The sequence below is a fragment of the Pelodiscus sinensis genome, chromosome 18, assembly GCF_052426305.1.
Source record: "Pelodiscus sinensis isolate ZL-2025 chromosome 18, ASM5242630v1, whole genome shotgun sequence".
Taxonomy (NCBI): Eukaryota; Metazoa; Chordata; order Testudines; family Trionychidae; genus Pelodiscus; species Pelodiscus sinensis.
Window position 1 is genome coordinate 31,753,629 of NC_143069.1, and position 15,032 is coordinate 31,768,660.

General features: G+C 55.9%; 1 protein-coding gene across 1 annotated transcript; it reads right to left on the bottom strand.

Moving 5' to 3' along the window:
• Window positions 1-5,924: 5,924 nt before the first annotated feature.
• Window positions 5,925-12,456, bottom strand: LOC142825589 (uncharacterized). The gene is made up of 8 exons (XM_075917498.2): window positions 12,348-12,456; window positions 12,167-12,202; window positions 11,394-11,543; window positions 10,327-10,443; window positions 9,872-9,899; window positions 9,672-9,697; window positions 9,346-9,383; window positions 5,925-8,864 (listed from the first exon to the last, which is right to left on the bottom strand). The coding sequence occupies exons 1-8, from the start codon at window positions 12,376-12,378 to the stop codon at window positions 8,592-8,594; spliced, it is 699 nt and encodes a 232-aa protein (XP_075773613.1). The 5' UTR covers window positions 12,379-12,456; the 3' UTR covers window positions 5,925-8,591.
• Window positions 12,457-15,032: the final 2,576 nt, after the last annotated feature.

The window sequence follows — 15,032 nt, forward strand, 5'->3', positions numbered from 1 at the left end:
AGCGATTTTGCGTCAAACAAAATGGAGTCTGTCACCCTGGGCTCCATTCCGGGCTTTCCCCTCCCCCTCTGGAACATTCCGAGACCGTTGGGGAACCGGCTCCAACCAGATTTTCCCGCCTTGGCGAGAGTTCCGCTCCCCTCAGGCGTTGCGCCCAGAGGAGCCCGTGAGCGACGCCAGTCCCGGCTGTCGGCCCCAGTCCCTCAGACTCCTCCCCACCCGCCCTGTGAGGGGGAAGGAGCAGACACCCCACCCGTTCCCCACCAGCTCACCTGCCCCCCGAGCCCTCTGCAGCTCCCTTCCCCCTGAATAACAGCGACGGGCTCCTCAGCTGTCCTCCCCAAAGGCGCTGTGGGGCCCATAGGGGGCAGGTCCTGAGCACCTTTCAAGCCGCAGTCACCATCAGTCGCAAGATCAGATCTTTGGACAGGGGTCTCCTTACCTTGACTTACCCGACGGGGCCAGGGTTTGCCCAGTGGGCTCTAGGCTTCAAGCCCACTGAATGACTCTGTATCAGTATTCCCCTTGTAGTTTGACTGGCTTGTATGTTACCTCTCTGCTCCGAATCCCTGATTTTGTATCATCCCCTGATACACTCTATGCTTGGTTCACCTTATACACAGCCCCTTCTCTCTTTGGGGAAGGAGGCTGGAGACCACTGGGGCAAACTGCGGGGGACAGACCCTGGATGGGAGGAGCAGGGCTGCGCTCTTCTGCACAGAAACATCCATCAGACACCTCCCATCCAAGCACCTCACTCATCTTTTACAATTCTCTGTGCTCACGCCTCCCCCACAGCACGTCGGCTTTGGGATCAGGGCCAGAGCGTCCCAGGGGAGAGCCAGGCCCATAAGGTGCAGCACGGCCCAGCTCCCATGCACCAGCGCTCGCTCTCCCTGAATGTGACCTCTGGGAAGTGACCTCTGAGCCCAGGTGCCTGACTTTAGGGGCAGGCAGGCAGCTCCGAGAGGCTGCTGCTGCCAGGGCAGTGGGTTAGGTGTGTTCTCCCGGGGGAGGTAGAGTCAGAGCAGGGCATGGGACAAGCTCGGGTCAAGTTCTTCTTTCCATGGCTTAGTTACCTCTCTGCCCCAAATCCCTGATTTTGTATCATCCCCTGATACGCTCCATCCTGGGTCACTTTATACACAGCCCTTCTCTCTTTGGGGAAGGGAAGGGGGCTGGCGAACACTGGAGCAAACTGCGGGGGACAGACCCTGGATCAGAAACCAGGAAAATCCAGTTGGATGAAAATTCTTTGCAAAAATGTCTCGTTGCAAAGCCAAAGCGTCTCCTGTTTGTCACCCCCCCCCCCCCCCGTCCCAGTGTCTCCTCGCACCCAGACAGGAGACACTTTGATTCACACACTAGCTTCAGGCTGGGCTAAAGGAGTCGCTCCCCTTACTCGTGTAAACACAGCAAAGCACCAGTCACATGGACTATTCCAGCTGCTCCCCAGCTGGGCCCCGTTTATCCCATCGAATCGGGATGGGACCAGATCAGAGCATCACTAATCCAGATTGACAGGCCAATGAGGCAGTGCGAGGCTGCAGCGCCCTCTAGTGGCCACAGGAGCAGTCGCCGACTCCTGTCCCCATGTGCGCTGGCAGGAGGCTCTCATGGAAAGTGGCACAATGGAAGGCTGGAAGAACATGGCCCTACCCTGCCCTTCCGCCCCCCAGCATCTGTAACAACCCCACACGTCAGGGAAGCTCCTGTTGTCACTGCGCCTAGCGACATTCACTCGGATTCTCCCAGCTCCCCAGTTTTCCACAGCCATGGGGCAGGTAGGCGAGGATAGTGACACCGAACTGACGGAGGGAGAAATAGTGTCAGAGGTCCCCGTGTTAGTCTGTTTCAGCAATCACAGCAGACAGGGGGCAATGAAGGCTGGAAGGGCGAAGGGCCTTGTCTGACGAGCCCCAGCCGAACAGGGGAGGGCTGGGAACAGCGCTGGGGGGCGGGCAGGGAGTGTGAAGGTCCCTCCCAGATGGCCCCGGGAGGGCTCTGGCCATGAGTGGAGAGGCACTCTCAGAGCATTTCCAGCTCCACCTCTTTGTGGGGGCTTTCACCAGCAGGGCCGGAGAGCGGGAGGGAAACAGGGAAAGGGAAACCAAAAAAGACAAACTCCAGATGTCCCCAGTGATAATAAGGGACAAAGGCCAAGGTGGGAAAAAATGTCCCCACCGTAAACCAGTGATTCCCACGCCTTGAATCTGCCCAGCCCCCGGAGGATCAGGCTGCATCGGTACCAAGCCTTTCGGGGGCTCTTCCCTCCTCCTCAAGCCCGCCAGCCTCCCAGCTGCATGTGTCGTGGGAAAGACGAGCTCTCCAGTGGCTCCTCCTTGCACTCACACACGGGACCCTGAAATTTCCCTCCAGCCCCAGGGCAGCCCCGCAAGCAGGAGACTCCCCGGGCAAAGCTCTGGGGGGTTGTGAGACTGTCCCTGCCCTGCAGCCTGTCCCACCCGGCTGTTGTCATGGATGCTCTGTGAAGTCACCGCCTCCCCACCCTTTGAAGTGCTGCAAAGGGCCCTTGTGATGTCACGGCCACACCCAGTCCTGCCCTGCAAGTCTAATGATCTGCCCCTGGCAGCCGCTATGCATGGCTGAGCTGCTCCCGCAGTGTCCTCTCTCCCCTCCACTCCGTGTTAGGGATGGAGAAAGCACCGCTGTCCTTGGGAGTCTGGGGGAACTGAGGCAGGGAGGGGAGGGGAATGGACCCTAAGGCCACACTTGTGCGTCTCTATCACAGCACAGGACTGGGCACCAGTGTCTCCACTTTGTCATGCCCATAATAATGTTCCCTGAGGCCCCAAGCTTTCCTCAACCCCTGCCCTGCTCACTCCACCCGCCTGTTATCGCTCTCCCCACTCACTCACTTGTACTGGGCTGCGGCAGGGGCCAGGCAACCCTGTTTACCTGGACCGAAGACAAACACCAGGGGAGGGGCTGCTGGGGATGGATACTGGAGGCTCTGCTGGAAGAAGGGGGCTTCTGCACCGGGCGGGGGAACAGGCAGAGCCCACCGGGCTGCAGGGCAGACTCAGATGTGCTGAGCTGAGGAGGGGGACAGGTCCCGAGGGGACCCACAGCAGAGACAGGTCTGGTTCCATGCCTCATGCCCTGAGAGAGAGTGGCCCCAGAGAAAGTCTGTCATGCTGGGGATGCTTTGGGGGCACAAGACGGAATTTCTCTTGCTCTGATTTGCCTTTGAACCAGGTTTGTTTAATTCACACGCTGAGAAAAGACCCTTAGAGCCAGGCATTACAGGGTAGAGCCGCCATCTCCACTCAGCTGTGGCACAAGAGGCTGCAAACGCAGGTGTTCCTTATTGTATAGTGCCAGGGCTTGTACTGCATGTGGGTAGCTGAAACCCTCCAGAACCAGGAAATTCCACTTCCTGTTTCCCAAACACCCTTAACTCTGCCCCTCACTAACATGCCTCACAACACCTTCGTTTAAGGGCATGAACACGTACGAATTTTATGTACGTGAGTCAGGTTGAATCTAGAAAGACAGAAAAGGGGAGGGGAACCTTCATGGAAATAATGGCCAGTCAAAGACTGAATATCTGACCCTGCGGTCACCTGGTTCCCAGCCTGGTGCTCCCTCCCCAAGGCTGCAGGGCACATGGCGGGAGAACTCCCTCCTCTCCCCCTCTCCCACACAGAGACTGGCCAAGCTGGAGCTGCAGGACACTGGGCCAGGCTGATGGTTTCAGGGTTTCCTCGGTTTTGCAGAGACCTCTGATTACTGTGACCGCACGAGATGTCACCCACAGACTAGCGACAAGGTGGGTCGGAGGCAGGAAGAGGTGAAAAATTGTCGGGTTCCTGTAGCTGCAGACACCACGCTGAGCTCCTTATTTGGGGCGTGAGGGGCAGGACTAAGGGGCCCCTCACTGATCATCATGACACCTGCTCTCACCATCCTCTTCCCCAATGAGTATTGGAGACAGACAGGGCATGTGCCCATTCCAGGGGGGGGGGGGGGCGGGTGGAATCTGAGACCAGGGCATACGCCCATGTCGGGGATGAGACCAGGGCGTGTGCCCATTGGCGGGTGAGGGGGGAATCTGAGACCAGGGCATGTGCCCATGGGGGGGAATCAGAGACCATGGCGTGTGCCCTGGGGGGGGGGGGGGATTTGAGGCTGGGGCATGTGTCCTTGGTGGGGATCTTTGATCCCCCCCGGATAGATGCCTGAGATCTCCCGCATGGGGCACATGCCTAGACTGTGTCTTATACTCACCGAGGAAGAGGATGGTGAGGGAAAATGCCATGATGGGCAGTGAAGGGTCCTGAAGAGTTGCAACCAATGCCCCGCTGCCCAGCTTCACCCAGCCCCAAACATGGAGCTCAGATGCCAGCTGCAGCTACAGGAAGGTGACAGTGTCTCATCTCTTCCTGTGGTCATGAGAAGTCTCTAATCTGAAGGATAAATCTAATGTGGCCAAAATAAGTGAGGTTTTTTTAAACCCTGTTTAAGACCTGGCGTTCACAACATCTTCTGGCAAGGAGTTCCACAGATTGATTGCATGTAGTGTGAAGAAATACGTTCTTTGGTTTGTTTTAAACATGCTCCTGATAACGGGGTCTGGTTTGTGGTTCTGTGTTTATTACAAATCTGGAGATGAACAGGATGCAAATTAACACAAACAACTGCCTTGGTACGTCCTCTTCCCCTCACAGAGCTGAGGCTCTGTCTACACTACACTGTTATTCAGGAAAAAGCTATGCAAATTGCGGTTCCACTCCTTTTTTCAGAAGAGGCTTTTCCAACATTTGGCCTGTCTACACTGGGCTGCTGGCAGCCTATTAGGGTCTAAAAGGGGCTTTTTTTTCTTCTTTGGTATGGTATTTCTTCTGAAACCATCTGGCAACCCTAGAGGAAGGGTATTTGGGCTGAGGTGGATCTGACATTGCCCTTCCATTCAGCAAGTGACCTTGTGGTTAAAAAGGTTGGGGGCCGCTGGATTAGACTCCAACAGCTCTGCTGCAGAGAGAGGCTCCCGGGGACCTGCCCAGCAGCTTCCAGCCAGTGAAGAACAAAGGCTGGAGGAGAGGGGAGGGGGGAAGAGGAGCCCAGGTGACCTGGATAGAAAACAAGCGCCAGGGGAGGAGCTGCTGTGGCAGATATCGGAAGCTTGGCTTGAAGAAGGAGGCTGCTGGCCAGGCACCACTTCCCCCTCCCACCCACCTCTTGCTGCCTCTGATACAGAGGCAGCAGGGCGGGAGGGGGCAGCTTCGTGTAGTCATTTGGATTAACCGAGAAGCCCAGGTAATCATTTAAACATCTATACGCTGCCGTCCCTATTGAAAGCTCAATAGACCTGCCTGCATGATGCTGGCTGGGACTCGCTGTAGACTGGAGAACAGGGCTACATGATCCCCTCTAGGACTGGGGCCCTGGGTGGTCCAGAGAAAGGGGGTTCGAGCCCTGCCCTCAGCCAATGTGGACCTGACACCCTCGGGACATAGGGTATGTCTACACTACCCCGCTAGTTCGAACTAGCGGGGTAACGTAGGCATACCGCACTTGCAAATGAAGCCCGGGGTTTGAATTTCCCGGGCTTCATTTGCATAAGCGGGGAGCCGCCATTTTTAGAACCCCGTGCAGCGCGGCTACACGGGGCATGAACTAGGTAGTTCGAACTAGGCTTCCTAGTTCGAACTACCGTTACCCCTCGTGAAATGAGGAGTAACGGTAGTTCGAACTAGGAAGCCTAGTTCGAACTACCTAGTTCGTGCCCCGTGTAGCCGCGCTGCACGGGGTTCGAACCAGCGGGGTTTTAAAAATGGCGGCTCCCCGCTTATGCAAATGAAGCCCGGGAAATTCAAATCCCGGGCTTCATTTGCAAGTGCGGTATGCCTACATTACCCTCCTAGTTCGAACTAGGAGGGTAGTGTAGACATACCCATAGGAAGGTTAAGGGAGGCCCTGAATTCAGGGTGGCTCAGGGGCTCCTCCAGTGGCTAAGGTCTCCTCCCTCCCAGTACAAGAGACTGAAGGTTTGAGCCCCATCCTGAGGGGCCCATAGCAGCGACAGGCTGAGGGCTCAGAGAGGTCTGGTCCCAGAAGGCAGAGGGGCCCAAGCCCTGAGATTGGCCCCTTAGGAAAGGGTTGTCACACTGGAGGGGGCCCCCCTGAGCAGGGAGTGTCACCCTGAAGCAGGCTCCCCCAGGGGCTGATGGCCCAAGTGTGGGTGCAACCTGTGGGTCTGTGAGGAGGGGAATTGGGTGTGTCCCCAAGGGAGGGGAGCACCTGAGTTGCTTCTGGCATCCATATCATTCTGCAGCAGCAGCTGGGGGGAAGCTCTGCCCCATGTGTTGCTGGAGGAGGCTTAAGGGCTGCTGAGCCCAACCAGGATCTGCATAATGAAGGGGCTTGGTTGTTACATGGGAGGCCTGGCTCCCAACCCCTCCTCTAACTATTAGTCCCCACTCCCCTGCCAGAACCGGGATCAGAGTCTGCCAAGGCTAATCCCCACTCTGGCACAATGAATGCAAAAGAGGGGGCCTGCAAAAGTACCCCCAAACCTGATCTCTGAGGCTTTGGTATAAAACTTCTCCCCAAATCCTAAAAACCTAGATTTTGGGGGATAAAAATCCACTGCCACCAAGTGCTTTTGAACCCACAAACAGGGGTGGACACTTAAAACCAACCCCAGAGCACCCCAAGTTCTTTCCCAAAAATAGCTTGAGAAAGAAAAGAGAAAATGTCAATTTCGGTCTGTGGTAGCTGCCCCCTAGTCAGCGGCCTGCAGATACCCACAGACAGATTTTCCAGGACACAGAAATGAACCCAAACCAGGTTAATAAAAAAGAAAGAACTATTATTACCAAAACAATCCGACTGTTTCAAGCATAACTAACGTGACTGGACGGTCAGAGTCACAAATTAATAAACACACGGGGGATTCCCATGGGCTCAGGACTTAGTTACGGAATGGAGGGGAAAAAACCCATTTCTAACAGCACAGACATCAGATCCAAATTTCCAAAACCAGAAAACAAAAAAACCTGACGGATTTCCCTGGACTTTGCCCTACTTACAGATGGTGAAGAGTCTGTTCTCCGAGAGAGACACGTCTTCTGTCTCCCTCAGTATCCAAAGGAGGGAAAATCAAAAACTCCTTTGTCCCAGTTTGAAATTCGTACCTCTATCTTTATTGGCCGACCACTCACCTGGCTAGGAGGGTTAACCCCTTAGCCACCAGGCCAGCACTCTGGGTTATGACAGAGTCAAACCTGCCTGGCCCCCAGCTTCCTTCTGCCCACTAGCCAGTGGCTGCACCAACACAGCCTGCGTCACTCCCCTCTCTTGAGGCCTTGCCACACACCCATTGGCAGCTCTGGGGGTGGGACAGGGCAGGGCCTCTGTCGGGGGCATGGGAAGATGGCTGGGTCTCTCCCAGCTAATGACCCAATGGGGGCACAGGATGGAATTTCTCCTGCTCCTGTTTTCTTTTGGACCTGCCTAATTTAATTCCCAGGCTGAGAGAAGAACCTTAAAGCCAGGCAGTTTAGAGTAAAGCCACAATCCTCGCTCAGCTGCGGCACAAGGGGCCACAAACCCAGGAGTTCCTTATTTCATGGGGCCAGGGCTCGTGCCACACACGGGCAGCTGAAACCCTCCAGAACCAGGAAATGCCACTTCCTGTTTCCCAAACACCCTTAACTCTGCCCCCCACTAACATGCCTCACAACACCTTCGCTTAACTGCATGATCACAGATACATTGTATTCACATGAGTCACCAGCTGCTTGAATTTAGAAAGAAAGAAAGAAAGAAAGAAAGAAAGAAAGAAAGAAAGAAAGAAAGAAAGAAAGAAAGAAAGAAAGAAAGGGGGAGGGGAATCTTCATGGAGAAGAATCAAAGCCTCCAAAACCAGGAAATGCCACTTACTGTCTCCCAGTCACTCTTAACTCTGCCCCCTCATTCACATGCCTTATGACACCTTCCTTTAATTGCATGATCACGGATTAATTTTATTTACATAAGTCACCAGCCGCCTGAATCAAGGAAGAAAAGAAGGAAAAAAAGAAGAACATCCTCATGGAACTAATGAGCAGTCAAAGCCTGAATATCTGAGCAGTGGTCTCTTAGCCCCCAGCCTGGTGCGCCCTCCCCAGGACGAAGGAGACCCCCCCCCCCCCCCTCCACCGAGACAAGGCCAAGCTGGAGTTACAAGGCCCTGGGCCAGGCTGACAGTTTCAGGCTTTCCTCGGTTTTGCAGAGACCTCTGATGACTTTGACGACACGATATTTTGCCTGCAGATTAGCGACAAGGCGGGATGGAGGGAGGAAGAGATGAAATAGGGTCGGCTTCCTGTAGCTGAAAACACCAGCTCAGCTCCTTATCTGGGGCTGGGTGGGGCTGGGACCCGGGCTGCTGGTGGCGCCCCTCACTGCCCCATTTTGGGATCTCCACTCACCATCCTCTTCATCGGTTGGTGTTGCAGACAGCCAGGGCGTGTGCCCATGGGCGGGGATCTGAGACCAGTGCGTGTGCCCATGCAATGGAGGCTGAAGCAAGTGACCAAGGGGGCGGGTGTGGGTCTGTGCGGCTGTGTGTGGCAGCACCAGCCTCAGGGGGAGGGGCGGTATGGGAAGACCGTAAGCTGTGCCTGTTCTCCTGGGTGGGTCACTGCATCACTCTCTGGGGGCCGCGCTCCCTGCCCGGTCATCTCAGTGACTCGCCCAGGTTCAGTCTTTGAGGGTAGCAGTGGGGCCCCCTGACTCCTGCTGACGGTGGCGTACAGGACGGGCTCGGGAGCAGGGGCCGGGGCCTCCCGCTTGGTCTGCAGCGCCTGGTGGTCCAGCTCGGCGTAGGTGAGTCCCTCGGCGCCGGGGTCAGGCTCCTGGAGTTTGGAGGGGAGAGAATCACTGTGTGTGCCAACAGCAGCGCACGCACACACACACACACACACGCAGCCACCGGGCCCTGATACCCAGAGCCCCATGGCAGAGATCAGGAAATGCCCCTCCCCCCCTTGGCACCTGCCCCCATGCAGTCCCACTGGCCCTTGCACAGCTCAGACACACACAAAGGTTTGGGAGGATTCGGGGGCTCAGGGTGAGTGTGGGGAGCAGGGCCAGGCTCTGACTCTCTGTGTTCTCTGCCTCCAGCCCCCTCCTCTCTTCCCCTGATACTGGGGGGGGCGGATCCCTAGTGTCGGTGTCTGTCCGTGGGGATCTAGGAGCCCAGGAGGGGCTGTGGGGACGATGTCATCATGACCCTAGTGGGACCTTCGCAGGCCCAAATGTGGGGAGGGGGTGGTGGTGCAGGGTGCATTGGCATGAGGGGGGCGAGGGGAGGGGCTTGTGAGGGGGGGCACTTACCGGGACATCCTGCTGCTTCCCGTGGCCCACAAGGGCATCTGTGGAACAGAGACACCCCCCTGGTGAGGAGCTGGGCCCACATCAGGCCATGGGCCCAGCCCCGCAGCCCCTATGTGAGCCCTTTTCAAACTGGCCTGCCCCCAGCACACCAGGGTGGGGCAGGGTCTCTAGCCCCATGGGGAAACTGAGGCACGAAGCAGGGCAGAGTCACCCTCAAACGTACAAAACAAGCCAGGCCTGCATCCCACATCGACATGCCCCCAGGGGACATCCTGCCCCTCCCCTCTTCTCTCTGCCCCATAGACGCCCCCTCTTGTTGAACTTACACACTGTAGTTGCAGCCTCAGATTCCCTGCAGGAAGAGAGGAAGAGAGAGACTGTAACAGAGTCCAGAGTCCAGGAGCCCTGGCTCCCAGCTCCAACCCCTGGCTCTAACCACTAGGCCCCACTCCTCCCAGAGCCAGGAAGAGAAGCCAGGAGTCCTGAGGCAGGTAGATGGGGGCGGGGGGCAGAACTGGGGTCTCACCTGCTCTGCCTCGATGCTGGTCTCTCCCCTGCAGAGACACAAAGCAGAATTGTCCACGAGTCGACCCAGGTCCCCTGTGCCAGCCCTGCCCCTCCGCCCCACACATACACTCTGTCAGAGGAGCCCCCATCCCTCTCGCTGCTGAGAGACAGTCTGAGCCCCGCCCCGTGCTGCATAGCGCCCCCTACAGATCCCTGTGCCCCATACCGACCCCCTCAGCCCCTCCCACAGACACCCCACACCCTCAACAGAGCCTCCCACCCCACACTGTTCAGCACAGCGCCCCCTAGTGCTGCCCGGGGGGCATGGGACCAGCGCTGAGAGCCAGGGGACAGCGCCCCCTGCTGAGCCCCCTGCCCCACCCCTGGGTTCCTGGCCTGTCTCCCCTCCAAGCCCTACCCCTTCCCAGCCCTGCTTAGCTGCGAATTTAACCCTTCCCTTGCTGGGGCACTCACGGGCTCGGGTGCGTCTGCGGCAGAGGAAGCCCAAGAGCAGCAGGAGGAGGAGGAGGCCGGCGGCTCCCACAATCACCCCAGAGACGATGGCGCCGCTCAGATCTGATTCCGATCCACCTGGGAAGCAACAGGAGGCCGTGAGCAGCTGGTTCTTCACCTGCTGCCCCATCCCCGCCCCCTCCAGGACCCACAGTAATGGGGCTGGTGCAGGGGCAAGGAGCAGAGGGGATTCTGGGTAGGAGTGGTTGGGATATTCACTGCCAATGGCAGGGGGCTGTACTAGGGGGAAAGAGGTGGGAGGGGGGAAGTACCACAGATGCTCTGTGAAGCCAGCTGGGCCCAGATCCCACAACCTGGACCCCTGGGTCCCACCCCTATCTGGGAATTCGGCACAGGGATTACTGGAGAGGGGGATAGCAATGGGGAAGGGCTTTTGGCAGTGGAAGGGCCTTTGAGATTGTTGGGAGAACCATGCCCTGCAGAAGCGATCAGTAGCAGAAGACATAACAGTTTTTCCACTGGACATCACAAGATCATCACTAGGTTCCAGAGTGAACGTGTCCTTATGAATGGGTGGTTACAAGTGTTAACTCCCCATCTCTCTGGGTTGGAAGTTCACTGGGCAGCCCCCTGCAGAGGGGATCCCTGCTTCTGAGCCCTTCCCCCAGGCTTTCTGCAGAGAGACGGGATACATCGGACCATTATCCCCTGTTTTTCCAGGGGGAAATGCTCTGAGCTGTGCCCCATGCTGGGGGCTCTCTGGGGCCCATTTGCAGCTCAGCACCCTAGTCTGGGGAGCATTGGGGCAGAACCTGTGCTGGGGGAACGTCTCCTGGAACCTCCCCCTGCCAAGTAAATCTGGCACCTGTCCAGTAACATCCCTCCGCCTCCTCCCGGCATATGAAATGAGTCTGGGTGGGTCTCAGCCCAGACAGGGCATTCACTGGGGGGGGGATCTGCCCCGTCCCACCCAGCAACTGTTCATGGCTCCCCCAGGGATCAGTTCCTCATGTAGTATGAATCTGTTTCTAGGTGTGTCAGGGGATTTCCTGCCCCAGCCCTGGTACCTGGCTGGGTGTGGGCTGCTGTAGTTTCCTGCGGAGGCAGGCTGGTTCCCGTTGCAGGAGTAGAACCAGCATCTTTCAGGGAGGAGGAAGAGGCTGAAGTAGTTCCCAGCAGAGTTGAGTTGGTTCCCCTTGCAGTAGTAGAACCAGCGTCTGTGGCGTATGGGGGGGGGGGTGAGGAAGCTGGAGCTCTGGTGCCTGTGGCTACTTACCCAGAGACATGCCCTCCCCTCCACAGCATCTTCTCCCCGGGCTCAGCCGCTTCCCTGGGGAGAGGACGGGACCCGGGGATTCGGGCCAGCTCCTCCCTCGGGATCTCAGGACGGGGAGGATCGGCCCAGCCAGACCCTCGGCCAGACACAGCCCCTGCCTGGCGCCATGGAAACCGGAACCACAATCCCTAACGACTCGTGTCAATCGCCAGGAGCCCTGTCCTGGGCCAGCTGCCCTGGAACTTCCAGGCCGGGTGCTCAGTCCACCACCGGATGGAGACATTTCCCCCCATCCACGAGGATCACCCCAGGAGGTGAATTAGAATCTACCCTGCAGGTTCCTGCCCCACCTTTGGGCCGTTTGAGCAAGTGGTGGGGCGCTGGGGGGCTGACTTGGTGTTTCCTGGGATCAGGGGCTTGGGTGCAGGTGAATCCTCCCGCCGTGGTGCCCATCCCTGTACTGAGCCGGGCGGGGTCTCAGCCTCTGGCTGTGGGAGGGAGCCCAGGTCCCTCGTCTTGCCTGGGGAAATTCTCCTAGGTGCCCCTTGCCCCCCAGATACTCACGTCCCTGCGCCCTGCTCTGCCCGGCCAGCCAGCAGCCTGGAAAGAGACGGGTCGTTAGGGGCCAGATCCCAGAGCAAGTGGATCCCACAGATCTCAGCTCCCCTTCCCCCCATGGGCACACGCCCTGGTCTCAGATCCACCCAACACATGGGCCCACACTCTGGCTGTCCCCGATACTCACCGAGGAAGAGGATGGTGAGAGCAGACGCCATGCTGGGGCAGTGTGGGACCTCTCTGCACTGCCACCCACGCCCCGCTGCTCAGCTCCACCCAGCCCCAAATACAGAGCTCAGCTGGTGGCTGCAGTGACAGGAAGGTGACGATGTCTGGTCGCTTTCTGTGTCCTTTGTGCCTCACAGAGGCATAGCGAGGGTGTTATGTGCCCGGGGGTGAAGGCAATATTGGCACACACACACCCCGCCCCCCGCTGCCAAATGGTGGGGCCCCCTACCTGGCGCACAGTTGAGCCCAACCCTGGGAGGAGTGGGGAGAGCTTGTACTGCTTCTTACCCGACCCCCTGTAGTGTTGGGCTGGGTCCCACAGTCTCTAAACCTCCGGCAGAGGTGGAGGGGGTTGGGCTGGTGGCAGAGAGGCAGGGAGGAGGTAGCTCCAGCCAGTGGCGGTGGGCAGAGGAGGAGCAGGTGAGCAGAGGGATGACAGGGGGAATGTAGAGAGACTATACTGGCCCCTCACTAGTGTGGCACCCAGGGGCCCCTTCCCCTCCCCCTCCGCCCTCCTCACTACACCACTGTAAATAATCCACCTCTTAGGATATTTATTGTTCAATGAATTACTCATTTTACTAACTACAGACATAAATTATAAAGTTTTGTGGTTTACATTCTGGTAAATACTTTTTTCTCTTTAATTTGTTCATATCCCATTCTCATTAGGTTCATGTCTTCTACATAAAAAATGTCAAATTCTTAAATATATAAGTTTTATAAAACTCGAGATAAATTAATGTTATACAACTTAAATGTGAATTTCATTACTAAATTTCATTCAAACATTTAAAACCACAGTTATAGCAAATGAGTAACACATTGCTTTCATAAATAAAAAGTTAAAAAGATTTTGAGCATATGAAATTTATTGTAATAGAGAGGTAGCCGTGTTAGTCTGATCTTGGTAAAACGAAAAGAAAAAAAGTTATGTAGCACTTTGAAGACTAACAAGATACCTAATAAATGTATTGCAAGCAATCTGTCATGTTTCCTAACTGCCCATTTAGGGTGTGTCTAGACTACATGGCTCTGTTGACGGAGCCATGTAGATGAGTTTATTAGACATAGCAAAATGAAGCGGCGATTTAAATAATCGCCGCTTCATTTACATCAAAATGGCCACCGTGCTGTGCCAACGATCATCTGATCCAGCACAGCGGAGCAGTCTAGATGCTCCGTGGTCAACAAGGGAAGACACAGCGCGGCCACCATTTTGATGTAAATGAAGCGGCGATTATTTAAATCACTGCTTCATTTTGCTATGCCTAGTAAACTCATCTACGTGGCTCTGTCGATGGAGCCATGTAGTCTAGACACACCCTTACTTACCTAGTTAACCTAATTGTTTTTCACATTATTGCCCAGCAAAAAACGACATGAGAGTTATGAATGTAAGAAATTAACTTACCTGTTAAAATAACACTCCGAAAAACTTTTAAATAAAACTAACACACAGCACAAGAGTCACCCTCACTTCCTTGAAGGCACTTGAAGCAGTAAGTAGCCTAAGGCTGAGGATCCCCTGCAAGTGCGGCTTTCTGGCTGCCATGAGGACTTTTTCCTTCAGGCTGCCATGAGAGTCTATCCTTAAGTAAAGGAGAGAGTAATTTTTTTTAATTGTATCCTTTGGTATATATGGTTGTGACTACTTTCTTCCACTATTTGATCTGAGGAAGTGGGTCTGGCCCACGAAAGCTCATCATCTAATAAACCATCTTGTTAAGTCTTTAAAGTGCTACATTGTCCTGCATTTTGCTTCAGCTACCCCAGACTAACACGGCTACATCTCTATCACTAAAGGAGAGAGGTGTTTCTGAGCTGCTCTTCCAACACAAGCCATTCAACTGAAGCCATCGATACCAAGATTCAAGGCCAACTTTGCCTTGAGCAGACTGCCTCTCCGGGTGTTCACAATCACAACATCCGAACATGCACAAGACTTTTAGCTGAGAGAGCCACGTTAATCCCGAGTCTCTGCTATGACTGGGAGATGGAAAATCTGCAACAAATCGCGGGGTGACCTGTCACTTCAGTAATGCCAACTCCTTTAGAATGGAGGCTCCGATTATCCAGCCCCAGCTGAGGTAGAGCGGGCTCTGTGTGCACGTCTGAGACATTTTTACCAAAACTCTCGCCTGCCCAACTCACCAAAGGAGAAAGGAAACAGGGAGGCCAAAAGGAAGGGTAGAGTATAGAACCTTTTTTATAAGCTTCAGAGGGGGAGACGAGTTCGTCTGTAACAGGAAAAACTTAAAAACCAACAAACCAGTCTAGTAGCACTTTAAAGACTAACAGAACGTGTAGATCGGGGTAGGCCAAAGGGCCGCCGTGGATCGGATCCGGTCCGCAAAGGCCCTGATGCTCCCCCACCCCCGCCCAGACTCATTTCATATGCGGGGGGGGGGAGGGGCGGGGTGTTACTGGACAGGTAACATCCCCCGCACAGCTCCTGCCCAGGTGCCCCCCAGACTACGGTGTTGAGCTGAAAAGGGGCCCCAGAGAGCCCCCAGCATGGGGCACAGCTCAGAGTGTATCCCCCTGGGAAAAGTGAGTGGGGGATAGGGAGCCGGGTATAAGGGTCCCGTGTATCCCGTCTGTCTGCCCGACTCTGCAGAGAGCCTGGGGGAAGGGCTCAGAA

Excerpts from the sequence above, each read along its gene's own strand:
- LOC142825589 (XM_075917498.2), bottom strand. The coding sequence starts at position 12,378 with ATGGCGTCTGCTCTCACCATCCTCTTCCTCG. Across the intron at positions 9,900-10,326 it reads CCGCAGACGCACCCGAGCCC|GGGAGAGACCAGCATCGAGG; the intron begins GTGAGTGCCCCA and ends GTGTCTCTGCAG. Across the intron at positions 9,698-9,871 it reads CCAGCATCGAGGCAGAGCAG|GGAATCTGAGGCTGCAACTA; the intron begins GTGAGACCCCAG and ends CTCTTCCTGCAG.